Here is a 22,073-nt window from a genome sequence, read left to right on the forward strand (position 1 = left end):
TGAGGGACACTCCCAGGTTGTTGCCGAAGGCCACAGCTGGCAATAATCAGCTGGGCAGAGAGATGCCTCCCCAAGGCAGAGATAGCATGAGATGGGCCTGGCCTTTCCGTTTTTGCTTGGGCCCAAGTTCTCATCGTGGAGGGCAGGTACTGGCCTTGGCCGTTACAGACTCTAAACAGCTAAGCATTCCACACTAAAAACAAAGAACTGAATGCAAAAAAGGTTAAACACCAAAAATGAAAAAACTAAAAAAGTGCCGAGTTCCAGTTCTTGAGAAAGTAAAAGAAAAATGGCAGCCTCTGAAGAAGCCACCAAAGTAGCGGCTGAAATATTTCAGGTTTTGGACTTAAGTGTTTTGTTTTCCTGTTTCTCCCTTTTTTATACAGGTTGAGTCTCAGTATCCATGAGGGTTCGAGGGTTTCGTTCCCAGAATTCATGTGGATGCCAAAAATTGTGTTAAAGGAAAACTATTTAAAAAACAATGTCCATGCGCGCAGCGATTTAAAAACAGCTTTGCTGGCCCTTGTAATGCAGGACAGAGACATCAGGCAGACAACCAGTCTCTCTCCTGGTGCTTAGAAAGGCTTAACTTCAAGGCAGCAACCCCTCCCTTCACTGGGAGCACAACACGGGAAAGGATGCAAAGAGGAGGTGATAATCACTTCCACTTAGCATTCTTTCACATGCTCAGGGGGAAGGGAGGGGTCACTTGCCTTGGAGTGAAGCTGTTCTAAGTGCTTGGAGATTGAGTGATTGATTGAATGTCTGATGACTGTCCTGTCCCACATTAACAAGGCTATTGTTAAACAACTTTTTTCCTTTAAAGGGCCCTTCTCATCATGTTAAGATAAAACTTCAGGTGAAAAATCTGTGGATAATTAGGTTATTCCTGTAGTATTAAATTCTTATTTATCTTTCTTCTTCCCTCCTGGGAATTATTGTGGCAATAATTCCCCTCTTTTTTTAAATTTCATTAAAAGGTAATCTTCGGAAAGAAAGGGCTGTGCCCAGGGAGCCTTTTGGGAGATTTGGGCCTGGACCGGTGGCAGCAAGGGTATAATCAAGTTCTTTCACATTCAACCATGACAGAGGGGATTGGAGTTGCCACTTTGAGGGTGAAAGGAATGGTGGGGGGAGGTTGGACTGGCCCAGAGTAATACTGAGTGGGTAAGACAGGAACCCAACAGGTTCTCCGCTAGAGCTGACCAGAGTGATCTCTGGTGTGCTGTTGAAGTGCCCCCAGTGATTGGTGCTGGGGACCTAAAATGGTCTGTGCCAAGACCCCTGGATCAGGAGTGGCTCATGGCTACTCTGGCACTCAGAGGCCTCCCTCAGGTAATCTCTGTCCTGAAGAAAGTTGTGGGACGCACAGACTGAAACCTCTCCTACTTTCCAGCCACAATGCAGCCCTGAGGTAAGAGAACAAAGGTTTCCTTACCTTGAGGAGGCCTCTGTGACGCCCCCCAGAGGATGCAGCACACGCCCCATTGTGTTTCCTTCTATTGGACCGGCCCTGGGTAATACTGAATGGGCAAGACACCTGCTGCCCTATAGGCAGAGATGGAGATGGGCAGCTTGTTTCATTTTTCTGGCCTGGTCTGTCTTGTGGTAGGCAATCAGGCTGCAGTTCTGTAGACTTTTCTGGGAGTAAGCCCCATTGACCAATGGAACCTACTTCTGGGTAAACATGCATAGGTGTGTGCAGTGACTCCTCTGCTGTGTAATGTAATGTTTCAAAGTCCATCAAAGCAGCGTTCTGTGACAGCTACACTGTGAGGCCAGTCAGTGGCCTTTCTGAACCCTTCAGGTCCCCAAGCTGCACACAAGCAAGATTTTCATTCCGCTACATGGAAACACCTGGACAGTGCCTATGAGAGGAATTTTGTCAGGGGTACAAAGTTTCTTTTGAGCCCCTTTGCAAAGGGGAAGGGGTGAAACAGAGCAGGGGAGGGTAGTGATGGGCGAGTAAAATGGGGCAGGGGGCAAAACAGGGTGCAGGGAGAGTGGAGACAGCTGGAAAAGTCTTTGGAGCCCAGGTCTACCCACCCATGTGGCATCAGCAGGTAGATACAGTAATACGGAAAACCAAACACACACCTAAGTCGCTCTAAAATCTTTTAAATATAGAAAATAATTCTGAAAATGAGCATCATATTTAGGCTCACGCTAGAACTGAAAGTGTCCTGTATGTACCAAAACCTGCTTCTGCAGCAGCTGTAGTCTTCATGGTAAGTACATCCATGAGCCAAAGAGCTACTGTAACAGTCCGGTTTCCTCCCAGATTTGATACTGGGTTAAGGAGTGTCATGGATGCATTCCTTGGCCCAGTATATAGGGCTTGCCAGCAACCACATGCTTTTGGTAGTATCCCCAACATCCTGAGAGGGTAACAAGTCTGATAGGAAAATGTCATATCCCAGAAAATTTCTGGGCACCTACTTTGGCTCCTTTTTGACTCTGGGCCCGGGTACAAATTACCCTCTTTACCCCATCTCTTAGGCCCTGCACCTAGAATGTCTTTTAGAGGCATATGCGCCTTCTTTTCGGTCCCATGACAAGGATTTCAAAAGAGGCGGGGGGGGGGAACCCTGGTAGATTTTTATTTTTCCCTATCCTGGGTCCTTAATGGGCCTTAATTAAGGCAGCTAATGTGCCCATAGCATGTGCAAATCTCCAGAGCCCCTTGCCTGCTGGGCCTTAGCCCTGCTCTCTCACATTTCCAAATGCATCCACTGAGACGGCTTCAGGCACCATCAGGAGCTTTTATTGTGGTGGGGGTGGGGGGAGTTAGATGATAAAGATAAAAAAGAAATAAAAACTGAAGGAGAATCTTCATTGAATTCACACAGGTGAAAGTTCCATTCCAGCTCCGTTCCCACCATTTCTTCCTGTTTCTGCAGGCAGTCATTTCCTAAAGGGGCCAGGAATGTGCTCTCTAGACATAAACCAAGAACAGCTGCAGCAGAAATTCTCAGGCCATTGTCTCTGCAAGGCTGGGAGATTGTGAGGTGCGGTCTGGAGGCCACCTCTTCAGCGAGGGACAGCACAGAGCTGGTATGACCGAGGCATGTTGCCTGTGCTGCTAAACTGGGGTGTGAGGTCAATGTCCTTCGGGTGGACGAGGGGCTTCAGGGTGAAGTTTTGCAGTATGGTGGTGAAGAACAAGAAGAGCTCCATGCGGGCCAGACCTTCTCCTGCACAGATCCGCTTGCCTGCAAGGAAACCCAAGAGGTCAGGGGCACCCCAGGACTGGCACAAGCCTGGCAGGGCCTGAAGGCCAAAATGCAGGAAATGGGGCACTCTGGGAATGCCTGGAGGAGCCTCACCGCTCAGTGACCGGGTGAGAAATGGGATGGGAGGCTAGCCAAGACTGCCGAATAGCAGGACCGTGGACATGAGCATGAAGCTCAAAGGCGTGTCCTGCTTGGAAGAAGCCGCCAGACTGTGGAATTAAGCGTCTGTGCAGGAGGTGGGGGGGCATTCTGGGGTGGGCCAGAGCAGGAAGAAGCCAGCATCTCAGAGAATGACCTGCAAATCCGGGGACGCTCCTGAATTGGAGGGCAACAGCTTTACCTGCGGAAAAGGGCATGAAGAAGTCGCTCTTCCGAAAGCGCCCGTCCTCATGCAGGAAATGCCGGGGGTCAAATTCCTTGGGGTTGGGAAATTCCCTGCAGTCGTAGAGCACAGAGCTCAGGTTGGGAAAGATGGTGGTGCCCTGCAGGGAGCAAGGGAGCAAACATGGCAAATGGTGAGAGGCGGGTGGGAGGCTCCGGACCCTCCTGTTTCATTTAGCGTGTCTTTTAAACTGCCAGTTGAACTAGTTCTTTTGCCCGTTTAATTAGCGGGCCTCATGATTTGAATACATATTTAAAATAAAAATGAAGGAAAGAGTGTTTCTCTTTTTAGTATTAGGGAGTAATGAGCTTAAATTATTTTAATTTGCAAGTTGGATTATAGCTTAATTAAAGGACTTATTTTTACACCTAATTTCTCTCTCTCTCTCTCTCTCTCTCACACACACACACACACACACACACACACACACACACACACACAAACAGTGGGGGGACCCGCACCCTTCAAGGGACCGCCCTGCTGAGGCTCTCTTGTACTGTGGTGACAGGAGGAGGAAGAGGAGGTGCCAGGGTGTGGGGAACCACAGCTCACCATCACATGCCTTTTGTCCTCCCCAGGGAAGGGCAGCCTCCAGTTGTTCACTAAAGGGCCGGGGAGAAAAGCGCTCATGGGACGCGAACGTCTCTGCGGGGTCCTAGGCCTGGTCGGGAGACAGTGACCTCTGCCGGCATCCCACAGCCAGCTGAACAGGATAGGCTTTGTCCTGGACTGACCTTTGGGATGATGTACTGTCTGAACGGAGTGTCCCTGAGCACGGCGTGGGGCAGACTCAGCGGGATAAGAGAGATGAACCTCTGGATCTCATGGATGACAGCATCCGTGTAAGGCATCTGTCCACGATCCGCCATACAAGGGTGCCGTGCTCGGCCAACCACGCGGTCAATCTCTTCCTGCACTTTCTCTGCAAGGGGGCAAGTGAGGAGGGTCAGCACCACAGCAGAAGCCCCTCGAAAGGCACGTGTGCCACCGGGACGTAGGACCAGCACCTGCCCATTTCCATTCCAAGGCATCAGGAGTCCTCAGGGTTTCGGGTTCAACTCAGCCCTCAGTCCAGCTGGTCATGGTGGACGCCCAGTTGCCCATCTGCAAGGCGGGAGGAGCAATGCCTGCCGAATGACTGGAGGAAGCGAAAGGGGCTCTGGCGCTGACTGCGCACCCCCTGCTCCTCCTGGGCTGTTCCTCCAGAGCACTCGTTCTCCACCAATCCTCTGCTTCCTCACCTGCCACCCCCCTCCTGCTCAACGCTGAAGACGTTTGCAACATCCCTGTGCAAGCAGGTCAACACGCTGGGAGGACCAGTGCAAGCGGCAGTGGGACAGAAGCCCCGGCTGCCTGGGGAAGTTGCCAGGGGCAGCAGGTGGGTGGGTCAGGGGTGGGCGGCGCAGGGGCAAGCGCAGGCTTCACACCTTGTATCGCTGGGTATTTCAGGAGGATCAGGAAGCCGTATCTCAGTGTGCTGCTGGTCGTCTCTGTCCCTGCCGCAAACAGGTCAGCTGCACACATGACGAAGTTGTCGATGGTGAACTCAGAGGAGCCGCCGTTGTGTTTCTCCTGCAGAGACATTCACAGTGCCTCGTTTACACAGTACATAGAAGCATCAAAGGGAAAGCGAGCGGGGCGTGCAGGGCAGCTCCAGTCAGGGCAGGCCCAGGGAGATGGAGGCTGCAGCCCTGCGCACATTTCCCTGACGTTCACCCTCCTGAAGCTATGGCAGATGAGCAGAGTCGTGCATGGGGGTTCCCAGCTAAAATGGTGGGAGGAACTCCTTGTCTACAGCATCAGATCAAGAGGGAAGGCTGCCCAAAAGGGAGTCCATGAATCTTCCGGGGCCATTTTTGGGAATGGGTGAGGTGAGCTTCAGGGGCAGGTCCTCCGGCCTGAGGAGACCCTGATTTTGCCTCACCTGGTCCATCTTCATGCGGAAGCAGTCAATGAAGTCCCGGGGTGCACTGGGGTCCATATCAGACTCATGCGCCTTTATCTCCTCCAAAACAAACTCTTTCACCCGCTCATTGTTTTTACATGCTCTTTTGTGAGGCCCAGGGATGAATTCCATGAAAGAGGGGAAGAGGTTGTAAAGCTGAAAGAAGGGGAAGCACAGACATATTTATTTCCAAGAGTAATACCCACCTTTCCCATGCCAAAGTAAATGCCCAAGGAAGCTTACAAATAACATTAACATGGACAACACGTAGAACAAAGTCACAACAAGAACTGTTGGGGGGCAACTATTTAGACCCCAGCATTATAACAGAGACACAGACATCAGAGGACAGACAAGAGAGCAACATGACACATGAATGGGCATGGAGCATAAGAACATAAGACCAGATCAACCCGGTGAAGAACCAGGTGGTCTCTCTATCTGACCCCCTTGACAGAAACTCTGCTTCATGCCCTTCTCTCTTGCCTTGACTGCTGCAGCCTCCTCCTCATTGCTCTTCCAGTTTGATCTTAGACCCAGTCGAAACCTCAAAAAACCCATGTGAAAATGGGCATTTCCTGGGAATAAGTGCACTCTTGGCTGCAAAACTCACATGGGTTTCCTCACCCAGGAGGCATCCATGATTTTTTGTTGTTTTTTTTAACCATGGAATACCCAAGCATCTCTTTCCAAGTTTTTCACTTCTTCAGCCAAGTTCCCAGTCTTCCCCATTAGGATTCTGAACATCTGGTTGCAAAAACCACAGGATTCCCAAGCTCTGTGAGTTTGGTGAGATGGCATCCTAAGCTGCCCGCCTGGGAGCTTTTCTTCGCCAGTTCCTACTTGCCCATTATTGGGCTTGAAAGGCAGCTGTCTTCCCCCCCTCCCCAGCCTCACCTGTGGCAAGTAGAAGAGAAGGGCATGAAAGTGATTGGAATTTGAATTGTGGCCCGAGAAACTTGCAATGGCTCATGATGGAGGGAAGCAGTATTCCTACAGCTCAAGCTAGTCCTCTCAGCAGCAGGGCACTTCGTAACTCTCAGGAATCCTTTGTGGAGCAAGGAGTCAAGACCCCTCACTGATATTTGGTGGGAGGAGAAGGTCCAGGTGGGCCTCATCCAAAATTGCAGAAATGGGGAGCAGTCCCCCTCTGATGGACATGGGCTACCACAGGGGCTTGATGTCAAGCTGGAGCAAAGCCAAGGTGCTTTAGAGGAGCCAGGAGCTGACCAAGGAGGGCAACAGTTGTTCTGGGCACTCCAAGATGGCACACACCTGTCCCCACGGAGAGCTGAACACCTGGAAGTTGTCATTAAAGTAGTTCATGAGAGTCATAAACTTCTTGTTGTCGTACTCGTACCGGGTCCCAAAGACGATGGAGCAGATGATGTTGGAGAAGGCAGGGCTGAGCAGGAACGTGGGCTCAAAGGGCCTCCCTGGAAGGACAGTGAGAAAAATGCAGGCTGTCCTTTCTGCAGAATCGCAGAAGGGAAGAGTGGAAAGGTTCCCTAGAGATCATCTAGCCCAGTCCTTTCAGAGTCCAACCAGGAGTCCTGGGAGCCCGGGGAGGGGACAGCAGCAGTCACCTTTGGTGTCCTGGAACTTCTCCAGCAGGTACCGGGCTTCCTCCTGGATCCGCTCCTCAATGCTTTTCTTCCCCATCCCAAAGTTGCGCAGGGTGGTGAGGGTGAAACGCCGGAGCTGCTTCCATCGCTCCCCGTTGCTGAATATGATGCCTGAGAAAGGGACGGGAGAGGCACACCTGAGCCGCCGCGCAGCGGGAGTCTTGGGTGAACCCACAGGTTGGCGCCTTGGGGCTTTCTGCACCCTTGGCAGCCACCGGCTGGAGACTCTTCTCAGGCTGGCAAGGGTCTCCTGCCCAGGCAGCAGGTCACCCGGCACACCTCTTTAAGCTCCAAACTCACTGAGACCAAATCAGCTTGCTCACTTGACATGGCCACTCTTGCTGTACTGATGCCTGAGGGCATCAGGGGGCCATCTTACCTTGTCAGCTTCATCTGGGGACCATTTTCCACAATATCTCTCCTAACCTTTTGTCTACCACAATGAGGAGTTTCTTCGTTCTCAGCTCCCCCCACCCCAGCCCAGCTTGCTACTGTGTTGGTGGACAGCAATGGAGAAATAACTTCCTGGAAATGAACATTCTAAGGCTGCAGTCCTCTAGGCACTTTCCTGGGTGTTAGCCCCACTGAACAGAATGGGACTTACACCTGAGTATACATGCATCGTTTTGTAGTGCAAGAGGAAGAGACAGGCCTCAAAGGAGGCTTTGGATAGTCACATCTGTTAAGACCTTGGAGGAAGAAGTGCTTGCCTTCTTTTGGAGAAGAATTTTCCAGATTAAGGGGTCAGAGATGAGCTCCTCCATTTGGAAAAGGTGCCCTAATTATGAAGGAACTCCCGGCCTTCCCCTCAGCTCCTATTTGGCTCGCTCAGCACCCGCCCCCTCCATTTGTTTCCTTGTCACCTGGTTCCTTCTGCCCCACCACACATTACGAGATGGGGAGGAGGAAGGCTGGTCCTCAGGCGAGGCTTGCTCAGAGTGTGAGTGAGAGAAGCGTCACGACCCAGGCGCAGGAACCTTTGGCAAGATGCGAGGATTCAGGGCTGCTCTGGGCAGCAGAGGTGTAGCCAGGTCATTTGACACCCGGGGCCCATGGAATTTTGTCACCCCGTACAACGCAATTAATTAATTAATTCACATTTTTATACCACCCTTCCTCTAAGCAGCTCAGGGTGGTGTGCATGGTTCCTCCCCTTAGTTTCTCCTCACAACAACCCTGTGAGGTAGGTGAGACAGAGATAGTAACAGTCATGACATGAAATGAATAATAACAGTGGCAAGGAAATAAATGCAGTGAATCTTTCCCCAAAAGCAATGGATGAAATTCTGCATAAAATGGTATATAACATGATGGTGTTATTCCAAAAGCCACAATTTCCAGAATTTTGGTCACTAGGAAGATTGTGGGGGATCCAGGCTTGGAGGGGGGAGAAAGGGAGATTGTGGGGGGCGGTCCAGGCTTGGAGGGGGGAGAAAGTGAGATTGTGGGGGGCGGTCCAGGCTTGGAGGGGGGAGAAAGTGAGATTGTGGGGGGCGGTCCAGGCTTGGAGGGGGGAGAAAGTGAGATTGTGGGGGGCGGTCCAGGCTTGGAGGGGGGAGAAAGTGAGATTGTGGGGGGTCCAGGCTTGGAGGGGGGAGAAAGTGAGATTGTGGGGGGTCCAGGCTTGGAGGGGGGAGAAAGGGAGATTGTGGGGGATCCAGGCATGGAGGGGTGAGAAAGGGAGATTGTGGGGGATCCAGGCATGGAGGGGTGAGAAAGGGAGATTGTGGGGGGTCCAGGCATGGAGGGGGGAAAGGGAGAATGTGGGGGATCCAGGCATGGAGGGGGGAAAGGGAGATTGTGGGGGGTCCAGGCATGGAGGGGTGAGAAAGGGAGATTGTGGGGGGTCCAGGCTTGGAGGGGGGAGAAAGGGAGATTGTGGGGGGTCCAGGCATGGAGGGGGGAGAAAGGGAGATTGTGGGGGATTCAGGCATGGAGGGGTGAGAAAGGGAGATTGTGGGGGGTCCAGGCTTGGAGGGGGGAGAAAGGGAGATTGTGGGGGGTCCAGGCATGGAGGGGGGAAAGGGAGATTGTGGGGGGTCCAGGCATGGAGGGGGGAGAAAGGGAGATTGTGGGGGGTCCAGGCATGGAGGGGGGAGAAAGGGAGAATGTGGGGGATCCAGGCATGGAGGGGGGAAAGGGAGAATGTGGGGGATCCAGGCATGGAGGGGTGAGAAAGGGAGATTGTGGGGGATCCAGGCTTGGAGGGGTGAGAAAGGGAGAATGTGGGGGATCCAGGCATGGAGGGGTGAGAAAGGGAGATTGTGGGGGATCCAGGCTTGGAGGGGTGAGAAAGGGAGAATGTGGGGGATCCAGGCATGGAGGGGGGAGAAAGGGAGATTGTGGGGGATCCAGGCTTGGAGGGGTGAGAAAGGGAGAATGTGGGGGATCCAGGCATGGAGGGGGGAAAGGGAGAATGTGGGGGACCCAGGCATGGAGGGGTGAGAAAGGGAGATTGTGGGGGATCCAGGCATGGAGGGGGGAGAAAGGGAGATTGTGGGGGATCCAGGCATGGAGGGGGGAGAAAGGGAGATTGTGGGGGGTCCAGGCATGGAGGGGGGAGAAAGGGAGATTGTGGGGGATCCAGGCATGGAGGGGTGAGAAAGGGAGAATGTGGGGGGTCCAGGCATGGAGGGGGGAGAAAGGGAGATTGTGGGGGATCCAGGCTTGGAGGGGTGAGAAAGGGAGAATGTGGGGGGTCCAGGCTTGGAGGGGTGAGAAAGGGAGAATGTGGGGGGTCCAGGCATGGAGGGGGGAGAAAGGGAGATTGTGGGGGATCCAGGCTTGGAGGGGTGAGAAAGGGAGAATGTGGGGGGTCCAGGCATGGAGGGGTGAGAAAGGGAGAATGTGGGGGGTCCAGGCATGGAGGGGGGAGAAAGGGAGATTGTGGGGGATCCAGGCATGGAGGGGGGAGAAAGGGAGATTGTGGGGGATCCAGGCTTGGAGGGGTGAGAAAGGGAGAATGTGGGGGGTCCAGGCATGGAGGGGGGAGAAAGGGAGATTGTGGGGGATCCAGGCATGGAGGGGTGAGAAAGGGAGATTGTGGGGGATCCAGGCTTGGAGGGGGGAGAAAGGGAGAATGTGGGGGATCCAGGCTTGGAGGGGGGAGAAAGGGAGATTGTGGGGGATCCAGGCATGGAGGGGGGAGAAAGGGAGATTGTGGGGGATCCAGGCATGGAGGGGGGAGAAAGGGAGATTGTGGGGGATCCAGGCATGGAGGGGGGAGAAAGGGAGAATGTGGGGGGTCCAGGCATGGAGGGGGGAGAAAGGGAGATTGTGGGGGATCCAGGCTTGGAGGGGTGAGAAAGGGAGAATGTGGGGGGTCCAGGCATGGAGGGGGGAGAAAGGGAGATTGTGGGGGATCCAGGCATGGAGGGGTGAGAAAGGGAGATTGTGGGGGATCCAGGCTTGGAGGGGGGAGAAAGGGAGAATGTGGGGGATCCAGGCTTGGAGGGGGGAGAAAGGGAGATTGTGGGGGATCCAGGCTTGGAGGGGGGAGAAAGGGAGAATGTGGGGGGTCCAGGCATGGAGGGGTGAGAAAGGGAGATTGTGGGGGATCCAGGCATGGAGGGGGGAAAGGGAGATTGTGGGGGATCCAGGCATGGAGGGGTGAGAAAGGGAGATTGTGGGGGGTCCAGGCATGGAGGGGGGAAAGGGAGATTGTGGGGGATCCAGGCATGGAGGGGGGAAAGGGAGATTGTGGGGGATCCAGGCATGGAGGGGGGAGAAAGGGAGATTGTGGGGGATCCAGGCTTGGAGGGGTGAGAAAGGGAGAATGTGGGGGATCCAGGCATGGAGGGGTGAGAAAGGGAGATTGTGGGGGATCCAGGCATGGAGGGGGGAGAAAGGGAGATTGTGGGGGATCCAGGCATGGAGGGGGGAGAAAGGGAGATTGTGGGGGATCCAGGCATGGAGGGGTGAGAAAGGGAGAATGTGGGGGGTCCAGGCATGGAGGGGGGAGAAAGGGAGATTGTGGGGGATCCAGGCTTGGAGGGGTGAGAAAGGGAGATTGTGGGGGATCCAGGCATGGAGGGGGGAGAAAGGGAGATTGTGGGGGATCCAGGCTTGGAGGGGTGAGAAAGGGAGATTGTGGGGGATCCAGGCATGGAGGGGGGAGAAAGGGAGATTGTGGGGGATCCAGGCATGGAGGGGGGAGAAAGGGAGATTGTGGGGGATCCAGGCATGGAGGGGTGAGAAAGGGAGAATGTGGGGGGTCCAGGCATGGAGGGGGGAGAAAGGGAGATTGTGGGGGATCCAGGCTTGGAGGGGTGAGAAAGGGAGAATGTGGGGGATCCAGGCATGGAGGGGGGAGAAAGGGAGATTGTGGGGGATCCAGGCATGGAGGGGTGAGAAAGGGAGAATGTGGGGGATCCAGGCATGGAGGGGGGAGAAAGGGAGATTGTGGGGGATCCAGGCATGGAGGGGTGAGAAAGGGAGAATGTGGGGGATCCAGGCATGGAGGGGTGAGAAAGGGAGATTGTGGGGGATCCAGGCATGGAGGGGGGAGAAAGGGAGAATGTGGGGGATCCAGGCATGGAGGGGGGAGAAAGGGAGATTGTGGGGGGTCCAGGCATGGAGGGGTGAGAAAGGGAGAATGTGGGGGATCCAGGCATGGAGGGGGGAGAAAGGGAGACTGTGGGGGATCCAGGCTTGGAGGGGGGAGAAAGGGAGATTGTGGGGGATCCAGGCTTGGAGGGGGGGAAAGGGAGATTGTGGGGGATCCAGGCTTGGAGGGGGGAGAAAGGGAGATTGTGGGGGGTCCAGGCATGGAGGGGGGAGAAAGGGAGATTGTGGGGGATCCAGGCTTGGAGGGGTGAGAAAGGGAGATTGTGGGGGGTCCAGGCATGGAGGGGGGAAAGGGAGAATGTGGGGGATCCAGGCATGGAGGGGTGAGAAAGGGAGATTGTGGGGGATCCAGGCTTGGAGGGGGGAGAAAGGGAGATTGTGGGGGATCCAGGCTTGGAGGGGGGAGAAAGGGAGATTGTGGGGGGTCCAGGCATGGAGGGGTGAGAAAGGGAGATTGTGGGGGGTCCAGGCATGGAGGGGGGAGAAAGGGAGATTGTGGGGGATCCAGGCTTGGAGGGGTGAGAAAGGGAGAATGTGGGGGATCCAGGCATGGAGGGGGGAAAGGGAGAATGTGGGGGATCCAGGCATGGAGGGGTGAGAAAGGGAGATTGTGGGGGATCCAAGCTTGGAGGGGGGAGAAAGGGAGATTATGGGGGGTCCAGGCATGGAGGGGTGAGAAAGGGAGATTGTGGGGGATCCAGGCTTGGAGGGGGGAAAGGGAGATTGTGGGGGATCCAGGCATGGAGGGGGGAGAAAGGGAGATTGTGGGGGATCCAGGCATGGAGGGGGGAGAAAGGGAGAATGTGGGGGATCCAGGCATGGAGGGGTGAGAAAGGGAGATTGTGGGGGATCCAAGCTTGGAGGGGGGAGAAAGGGAGATTGTGGGGGGTCCAGGCATGGAGGGGTGAGAAAGGGAGATTGTGGGGGATCCAGGCATGGAGGGGTGAGAAAGGGAGATTGTGGGGGATCCAGGCATGGAGGGGGGAAAGGGAGATTGTGGGGGATCCAGGCATGGAGGGGGGAGAAAGGGAGATTGTGGGGGATCCAGGCATGGAGGGGGGAGAAAGGGAGATTGTGGGGGGGTCCAGGCATGGAGGGGTGAGAAAGGGAGATTGTGGGGGATCCAGGCATGGAGGGGGGAGAAAGGGAGATTGTGGGGGATCCAGGCATGGAGGGGTGAGAAAGGGAGATTGTGGGGGATCCAGGCATGGAGGGGTGAGAAAGGGAGATTGTGGGGGATCCAGGCATGGAGGGGTGAGAAAGGGAGATTGTGGGGGATCCAGGCATGGAGGGGTGAGAAAGGGAGATTGTGGGGGATCCAGGCATGGAGGGGGGAGAAAGGGAGATTGTGGGGGGTCCAGGCATGGAGGGGGGAGAAAGGGAGATTGTGGGGGATCCAGGCATGGAGGGGTGAGAAAGGGAGATTGTGGGGGGGTCCAGGCATGGAGGGGTGAGAAAGGGAGATTGTGGGGGATCCAGGCATGGAGGGGGGAGAAAGGGAGATTGTGGGGGATCCAGGCATGGAGGGGGGAAAGGGAGATTGTGGGGGATCCAGGCATGGAGGGGGGAGAAAGGGAGATTGTGGGGGATCCAGGCATGGAGGGGGGAGAAAGGAGATTGTGGGGGGTCCAGGCATGGAGGGGGGAGAAAGGGAGATTGTGGGGGATCCAGGCTTGGAGGGGGGGAAAGGGAGATTATGGGGGATCCAGGCTTGGAGGGGGGAAAGGGAGATTATGGGGGATCCAGGCTTGGAGGTTGGAGAAAGGGAGATTGTGGGGGATCCAGGCTTGGAGGGGGGAGAAAGGGAGATTGTGGGGGGTCCAGGCTTGGAGGGGGGGAAAGGGAGATTATGGGGGATCCAGGCTTGGAGGGGGGAGAAAGGGAGATTGTGGGGGATCCAGGCTTGGAGGGGGGAGAAAGGGAGATTGTGGGGGATCCAGGCTTGGAGGGGGGAGAAAGGGAGATTATGGGGGATCCAGGCTTGGAGGGGGGGAAAGGGAGATTGTGGGGGATCCAGGCTTGGAGGGGGGAAGGGAGATTGTGGGGGATCCAGGCTTGGAGGGGGGAGAAAGGGAGATTATGGGGGATCCAGGCTTGGAGGGGGGGAAAGGGAGATTTTGGGGGATCCAGGCTTGGAGGGGGGAGAAATGGAGACTGTGGGGGATCCAGGCTTGGAGGGGGGAAGAGTAAGCATGTCACTGTCAGGACTCACCCAACTTTGCAAGTCTAAAAACAAGTAAGAATTCACCTTGCAGCAGAAGCCTCTGTTTTATTCTTGGTGTGGGGGGGGGGGGCTGCCTTCTGGAGCATTTGTTGAGCTCCACTTTCATCAGATCAGAACCATGCAGCCAGCCTTGCATTCCCCTGTGCCCAACTTGACCAGGAACCAAGGCATGTTTGCCTACTCGTGAATAAACACGACCATCTGGCTTCCTTTTGCTTTCCATAGGGCTCAGTACATTCCTTGTCTTGGAAGGAGGGACTTTCTTGGGTATTTTCTGGGGGCTGCTTTCATTGGACAGTAACCATTCCAGTTGTCACTGGATTCCTCTCAGCCTGCCCTTTCCAAAAGACTAAGGCAAGTCTGCCAACTCGTGAGTAAACGCGCGATATGGCTCGGTTTCACTTTCCATAGGGCTCCATGCGTTTTTGAGTTCCTTGTTTTTTGGCTCTAACTTTTGATAGAAAGTAGATATTTCGCTCTGGTTTATTGCATTGCATTCCGCTGGAAATTCCGCATCCAACGGTATATGGCATGATGGCTTACTTCTAACCTTCGCGATGTTAGTGATGTTGGGTCATTTTTGGTGTCACCCCCCAAAGGCTGGTATCCAGGGCAGACCAACCTCCTCGCCCCTCGCTAGCTATGCCACTGGCTCCCTGCTTTATTGTTGCTGTGGGATTAGCAAGGAATGACAGGTTCTGCAAAGGAGTGTTCCAGTCCCTCCACACACACCCCAGCCCTAAATAGCAGCATCAAGAGGGCCTCTGTCCCTCCCTTCCTCCTCCATATTCAAGGTGAGGATATTTAAAGCCTAGACGCCTTGGGGGTTGGACAAGTTTCTGGAAGAAAAACCCATTACAGGTTACAAGCCATGATGTGTATGCGCAACCTCCTGATTTTAGAAATGGATTATGTCAGAATGCCAGATGCAGGGGAGAGCACCAGGATGCAGGTCTCTTGTTATCTGGTGCGCTCCCTGGGGCATTTGGTGGGCCTCTGTGAGATACAGGAAGCTGGACTAGGTGGGCCTCTGGCCTGATCCAGGGGGGCTGTTCTTATGTTCTTAACTACAATTCCCAGGAGGCCTTGCAGGTCTCTTGTTATCTGGTGTGCTCCCTGGGGCATTTGGTGGGCCGCTGTGAGATACAGGAAGCTGGACTAGATGGGCCTACGCCCTGATCCAGTGGGGCTGTTCTTATGTTCTTATGAGCGGTTCTCAAACTGAAGTCTACTTCCCAACAGGCACAACCAGAACCATTGCAAAGTAAACCCCAGCAGCAGCCCAGAAGACTGCCCTGGCTGATGGAATCAAAGGCCATGGAGGCAACACAGACCCACCCTCCTGCCTTCCTCATCCGTCTCAGCAGGACGGAGAAGAAACGTTCTGTTCTGTCTTCCATCTCTTTCAAATGGGTCCCGCCCACTGTCGCCCCCTTCGGTCACCTTGTCCAAGCCCATTTCCTGTATCCAAAGGAGCCAGGGAGGTGTTTTGTTTCCTATGAGGGAACCCACTGGCTCTTGCTGAAGACGACGCACTGTTGGGGCTCATGCTCCCCTCCACCCTCTTCTGCTGTAGCCAGTTAATCTCTCTCTCTCTCTCTCTCTCTCTCTCTCTCTCTCTCTCTCTACTTTGCATCTCTTCGGTTGCCTTCTTCATGAATACGGAAGGTGCAACTTGGCCTCCCCCCCCACCCCACACATGGACAAGCATGAAGTACCTAGTCCTTGATTGATTTTGTCAGCCAAGGGCAGCCTTCCCCTGGCCACAAACTCTTCTCCACGGTCAATCAGCGCTTCTTTGATTGCCTCGTAGCCGTGCAGCACCACGACACGCTCCGCTCCAAAATGCAGTGTGAATACCGGGCCGTACTTCTCGCCAAGCTGGGGGAATACAAGGAAGGAGGCATGGTTGGGGTGCTCTGAGAGGGCCACTGAGCTCGTGCAGAAATCCCACCAGGGTTGGGATTCCACTGCGGGTGGTGAGACTCCCCAGTTTCCACTTTCAGTTTGCCTGTCATGCCAGGGACGACCTCCAGCTTACCTCTTGGAGAGTCTGAGCCAAATTATTTGTCTTCAGTTGCAGGGTGTTGCCAAGGATGGGCAGTGGGGATGGGCCGGGGGGCATCTTTTCCTTCCCCCACGTCCTCCTCCAGGCTGCCAAGAAAAACAGGCATGAGAGGCAGATGGCCAGGAAGATGCTTGCTGCCCCCAGAGGCTCCATGGCAGAGGCCGGCAGGGAGTCCAAGTGCTCCACAGTGGAGCTTGGGGGCCAGCACCTGTGCTTTATGTACCCTGCAGGAGGTCACGGAAGTTCACCAGCAGGGACTCCAGGTTTCCCTGAATAGATAAGATTAGCCATTACATAGTCCAGCCCGTTAGATATCCAGAAATGAACTGCTATGAACCTTCCTTGTCTTTTTTAAAAAAAATTGATTCCTGAGGTCCAGTTGCACAGATCCTCTCAAAAAAAGACATAGTGGAAATGGAAAAGGTGCAAAAGAGAGTGACTAAGATGATTACGGGGCTGGGGCACCTTCCTTCTGAGGAAAGGCTACAGCGTTTGGGCCTCTTCAGCCTAGAAAAGAGGCGCCTGAGGGGGGACATGATTGAGACATACAAAATTATGCAGGGGATGGACAGAGTGGATAGGGAGATGCTCTTTACACTTTCACATAATACCAGAACCAGGGGACATCCACTAGAATTGAGTGTTGGGAGAGTTAGAACAGACAAAAGAAAATATTTCTTTACTCAGCGTGTGGTTGGTCTGTGGAACTCTTTGCCACAGGATGTGGTGATGGCGACTGGCCTGGTCGCCTATAAAAGGGGATTGGACAAGTTTCTGGAGGAAAAATCCATTATGGGGTACAAGCCATGATGTGTATGTGCCACCTCCTGATTTTAGAAATGAGCCATGTCAGAATGCCAGATGCAAGGGAGGGCACCAGGATGAGGTCTCTTGTTATCTGGTGTGCTCCCTGGGGCATTTGGTGGGCCGCTGTGTGATACAGGAAGCTGGACTAGATGGGCCTATGGCCTGATCCAGTGGGGCTGTTCTTATGTTCTTATCCTGTTCATGGAAGACTGTGATCTGCTCTCTGCCAAGCCAAGCCAAGCCTGGCTATGCCAGTCTGCCTGGAATGTCAGGTAATCATTCAGCAGGGCATCCTGTGGGGGGAGGGGGAGGTCCTGAAGTCCTCCTCAAGGTAAAGGAACTTTCAGTCCCTTTCCCAGCTGCCCCCAAGGGTAATGGGGGAAGGAACTGGGGTAGGATCCTGGCATATGCCACAGCTGCTGGCATCATTCCCCATCCTACCACCTGCCTGCCCGCTCCCCACCCTAAAACTTCCCATTCCTCCCCCTTTTCACCCCCTTTTACACCCACCCACCAACTGCTTTCCACAACAGCTCAGGTCACCCTCTGTGGCAGCGTGCTGGGGCTGCCCCAAATGGCTACGTATACTGTCATACAAGCCCTTATGATGTTGCCTCAGGATTGGGCCATGAATGAAGCCATGACATGGTCTGCCACCGTTTGCCTGCAGCCCTTGAATCGGGTCACAGAGAGCAGTGCCCCAGCTATGGCCTTTGCCACTGCCTGAACAGCAGGATCCTTCCTTCCTTCCTTCCTTCCTTCCTTCCTTCCTTCCTTCCTTCCTTCCTTCCTTCCTTCCTTCCTCATACCCTAAATCCCTGGTTTTGGAGCCCCAGCTCTCCCTGGGTAACCCCCCTATTTTCCCTCAGCCCTTCTGTGCCTCTCCCCTCCCCTCTGCCTGAGCATTACATGCCCCTATTTCCTCTCCTCTCTGCATGCAGCACCCCTTGTGCTTAGGACCCAGCTATGGATGCTACAGAGATGTCCAGGAAGCATCAGGCTACCTGCCTGTGAGCGTGCAGCAGCCCGGGCAGCGATTGCCAAGAGCCCCTGTGATTTCATGAGACAAACCTTCCATGACAGACAGAGTGACCAGCTGGGCGGACAGATCTGGATTTGAGGAAGCCTTTCCACAAGGCTCCACACCCTGAAGAAGAAGCTAGAGGGATGTGGGCTGGATGCTGCTGCCGGTGCTCTGTGGCCGGCTGATGGAGCAGCCCAGAGAGGCCTGTCGATGGCTTCTAGTCAGCCTGGAGAAAAGCGATGGGTGGGAGCCTCAGGGCTGTCTGGGGCCTGGTCCTGTTTAATATTGTGGAAAGTAACTTGGATGAGGGAGTGGAGGGGATGCGCCTGGAATGCGTCTCTGCAGCCCTTCCTGCTGGTGCCTGGAAGCTTCCTCAGGAAACAGTCTCAGCTCCTGCACACTCCTCAGAGGCTCCCCCCCCCCGTGAGCACCTTGCAGCAGTCCAAGCTGGAGGGGACCTTGGCGTGTGCCCTGATGGCCAGCGTGAAGCTGGCTATCCAGGCATGGAGCTGAGCAGAGGCCATGGGGACTCCGGAACAGAGCAAGCCTGCACCCAGAAGGACCTCCCAGCTTGCCCTTCCCTGGCAACACCTCCAGGCAGGGCTCCGAAGGGACCCTGAGCATGCCCTGGCTGCTAGCCAGCATCGCTCCAGTGTCCAGCCGGGGGCTGGCGGGCGGGCGGACTCAGAAGCAGGAGCCTGCTTCAGGCATTGCTGAGAATGTTCTGCTGAGAGCAGGCACCAGAAAAGAAGGGGCATCTGCCTGAGAGCACAGCAGCTGAGCTGGAGGGGCAGAAGCACCCTGAGTGAGCTCTGCCCTCTGGGCAGGAGCAGTCAGAGGAGGGGAGCCCTCAGGCCGTGGTGTGCGAAGTGCACCAGGAGGGACACTGCATGGCCTTGGGCCTCACTGTTGTCGGTGTTCTCTTCTTACTTCTGTGTACTCCGGACAGCTGCCAGCCGAGAGTGACCAGTGTGCTGCACCACAAGCTCCACTGGAGTTGTCCCTGCCCTGCCCAGCACTCTCTGCTTCCCCCACAGGAGGTGCTCCCCCAAAGCACAGTATAAGGAAACAGGCCTCTTCCTGAGGACTGTGTTGGAGATGCCCTAGGAAGAAGCCTGGGCGGAGGAGCCTGGATGGAGAGTGGGGTTCATGGGAAGCTTCAGAGAGTCCCCGTGGCCGCTAGCATGCCTAGTAAACACAGCCTATCCAGCAAGGCAGCAATCAGAGCTGTTTCTCCTGTACTAAATGGGTTAATAATTACTTTGTTGTATTGACTCAATTTTGTTTTGAAGGTTAATGACCGTCCCTGGCAACAAACTGAGTTTATGCAAGCTGAACTCTGTTGAACTGGGTTGGCCTGAGCTGAGGCTCAGGAATAGAGGGGTGGGGCCAGGATAGGACCATGCTGAACTTCTGCAACCTTCTATGTTGGCAGGAGATTGGGGTCATGGCAGCCACAGGGGGGGATCCTTGAGGGCCACTGCACCATTCCTGCTTTGACCATTCAGTGCGCCAGCTCCCCCGAAATTAGAAATCCACATTTGGTATATGTTGAAGGGTCAGGGACTAGACCACGTAATTCACTTTGATTGGAACTTTTCAGCAAGAAAGTCAATGCCTGCCATCAGCCATGGAAGAGAAGGTTGCTTTGAGGACACTTTGGGCCTTGCAGGCTCCAGGCCTGCTCAGCCATGTTTCTGCACGCAGGACAAGCGCAGCGGGGCTTGCTACAGGCAGCTTCCCTTGACAGTGGTGTAGCTAGGTCGTCTGACACCTGGGGCTCATAAATTTTTGTCACCCCATATGACATAACTAATTAATTCTTCAAGTGATGTCATGGCTGGATCATCAAGCAAATTAAAATAAATAATTATAAATAATTAAATTAAAGAGAAACAAATAATTAAATAATGGGAAGCCAGCCCTGATCCACCACTGCATTCTGCTGTAAGTTACATATTCAGCGCTACATAGCATGATGGGGTTATTCCTAACCACTGCAATTTTAGCGATCTGGCTCACTTGTGGTGTCATCCCCCCCCCCGTACCTAGGGCTAGTACCTAGGGCGGACTGCCCCCCAGCCTCTTGCTAGCTACGCCACTTCCCCTTGAAAAACAGGGGAGTTTTTCCCCCCTCATCAGCTACGTACAGGGTATTCAAAGAAGGCACCACCCTCCTCTGAGGCCATGGTCTGCAAGACCTCGCAGCAGCTGGAGCTGTGCTCAGTGGAGGATAAAGTTGCTTTTTTTCCTCTTGAGATGTTCTTGGGATGCTGAGATGAGGCCTGCCTCTGAGTATTTATTTATTTATTTATTTATTTTTATTACAGTTCTAATTCACAACCTTTCTCAGGGCAGTTTACATAGGCAGGCTGAACATAAACTCCATTTTTCAGTGGGGGTTTTACAAGTATTGTTCCACGAGAGAGACTCAGAGAAGGCTCCATTTCTCCAGATGTTTCCCTTCCCAGTGCAGTCATCATCCTGGCTGCCAACTTCCTGAACTTCCCAAGCTCGCACAGGCAGTTGCATCCAACTTCTCAAGGATGTCATCCATTCTCCACACTCCACTCCTGCAGAGATATGCCAGTGGCCTTCTCAGTCTTTCTCCATCTCCCACCCAAACGACTGATCCTGTGTAGCTTTTCAGGGAAGGTAAAACTGAACCTCCAGGCTGCATCTCCTACCACACCTGAATGATTTTTATAAGCCTCTAAAACCAGCAGCTCAGGCAGAACAGCCTGGTGCTGATGCTGAGGAGTAGTGAGGGGCAGAGAAGGGGAGCTATCCCACACTGTTCGGATGCCTCCGGCCAAATCCCACGGCCTGCACAGCTGACATGGCTCTGAAAATGTGCCTGCATCTACAGTGAAATGGGGATGCAACAGACAAGCCCCAAACCACACCCATAAGGGAAGGCGGCTGTCTGGCTGACCCAGGAGTGGCCATCCCTTGTTCCCTTCCCTTGTAGGGCTCAGGGGGTGAGAAGGAGATGGGCAGCTGGTTTCATTTTTCTGGCCTGGTCTGTCTTGTGGTAGGCAATCAGGCTGCAGTTCTATAGACTTTCCTGGGAGTAAGCCCCATTGACCAATAGAACCTACTTCTGGGTAAACATGCATAGGTGTGTGCACTGACTCCTCTGCTGTGTAATGTAATGTTTCAAAGTCCATCAAAGCAGCGTTCTGTGACAGCTACAAAGCGAGGCCAGTCAGTGCCCTTTCTGAACCCTTCAGGTTCCCAAGCTGCACACAAGCAAAATTTTCATTCCGCTACATGGAAACACCTAGAATGTCTTTTGGAGGCATAAGTGTCTTCTTCGAGGTTGCGTGACAAGGATTTCAAAAGAGGAAAAAAATATCCTGGAAGATTTAAATTTTTTCCTATCCTGGGTCCTTAATGGGCCTTAATTAAGGCAGCTGACATGCCCGTAGCATGTGCAAATCTCCAGAGCCCCTTGCCTGCTGGGCCTTAGCCCTGCTCTCTCACATTTCCAAATGCATCCACTGAGAGGGCTTCAGGAACCATCAGGAGCTTTTGGGGGGAGGGGGTCTATAATGGTAAAGAGAAAAAAGGAATAAAAGGTTCAGGAGGATCTTCATTTTACTCACACCAGTTCTTTCCAGGGAAGTGCAGGGGTGTAGACCACACCGGGTGACTCCCTGGGGAGGTGACATCCCTAGTGGCCAACATTTTGGAAACCTTTAGGGAAATTTGTATTCATGAATAATATGATCACGTGATATAGCACTTGATGGATAATTTAATATAGAACACAATGAAACACCTGTGTTAAATTATCTGTATGCTGTCAAAAGTTCTGGCCAATTAACCAGAAAAAGAAAACACTGCTTATGTAAGAAAAAGTGGATTTCCTGAATTCAAAACTAACCAATGAGACTGATTGTTCTGAGAGCTAATTAGGTGTTATGACAGAGCAGGGAGCCACTACTGAGGTGTTAGTCTGAGTAAGCTCACATTTCCATGTATCAGAGCTAACACTACAACTCTTATTCTATTGTGTGTCATCAAGTTGGCTATGGTTTTATTATTGGTTACTGATTTTCTGAGTGACCTGTACTGTTTTCTATTAAAATACATAAAGTTACAGCAACACTGGTTATACCAGTGCATTAAGGCTGCGTGTTTAAGTTATTTTATTTATTTATTTTGTATTCTCTTGTCTGTCGGGGGTGGCACAA

General features: G+C 53.7%; 1 protein-coding gene across 3 annotated transcripts; it reads right to left on the reverse strand.

Moving 5' to 3' along the window:
• Nucleotides 1-3,030: 3,030 nt before the first annotated feature.
• Nucleotides 3,031-16,196, reverse strand: LOC136644250 (cytochrome P450 2C19-like). 3 transcript variants are annotated; one of them, XM_066619917.1, is made up of 9 exons: nucleotides 16,017-16,196; nucleotides 15,694-15,856; nucleotides 7,147-7,296; nucleotides 6,836-6,996; nucleotides 5,540-5,716; nucleotides 5,041-5,184; nucleotides 4,350-4,535; nucleotides 3,574-3,715; nucleotides 3,031-3,212 (listed from the first exon to the last, which is right to left on the reverse strand). In XM_066619917.1, exons 1-9 carry the CDS (start codon nucleotides 16,194-16,196, stop codon nucleotides 3,031-3,033), a joined length of 1,485 nt encoding a protein of 494 aa, XP_066476014.1. The 3 variants fall into 3 exon arrangements, with proteins under 3 accessions (XP_066476014.1, XP_066476013.1, XP_066476016.1); XM_066619916.1 differs by having other exon boundaries at nucleotides 4,350-4,537; nucleotides 5,043-5,187; XM_066619919.1 differs by lacking the exon at nucleotides 5,540-5,716 and having other exon boundaries at nucleotides 5,041-5,187.
• Nucleotides 16,197-22,073: the final 5,877 nt, after the last annotated feature.

This window comes from Tiliqua scincoides, chromosome 3 (assembly GCF_035046505.1).
Source record: "Tiliqua scincoides isolate rTilSci1 chromosome 3, rTilSci1.hap2, whole genome shotgun sequence".
NCBI classification, from domain to species: Eukaryota; Metazoa; Chordata; class Lepidosauria; order Squamata; family Scincidae; genus Tiliqua; species Tiliqua scincoides.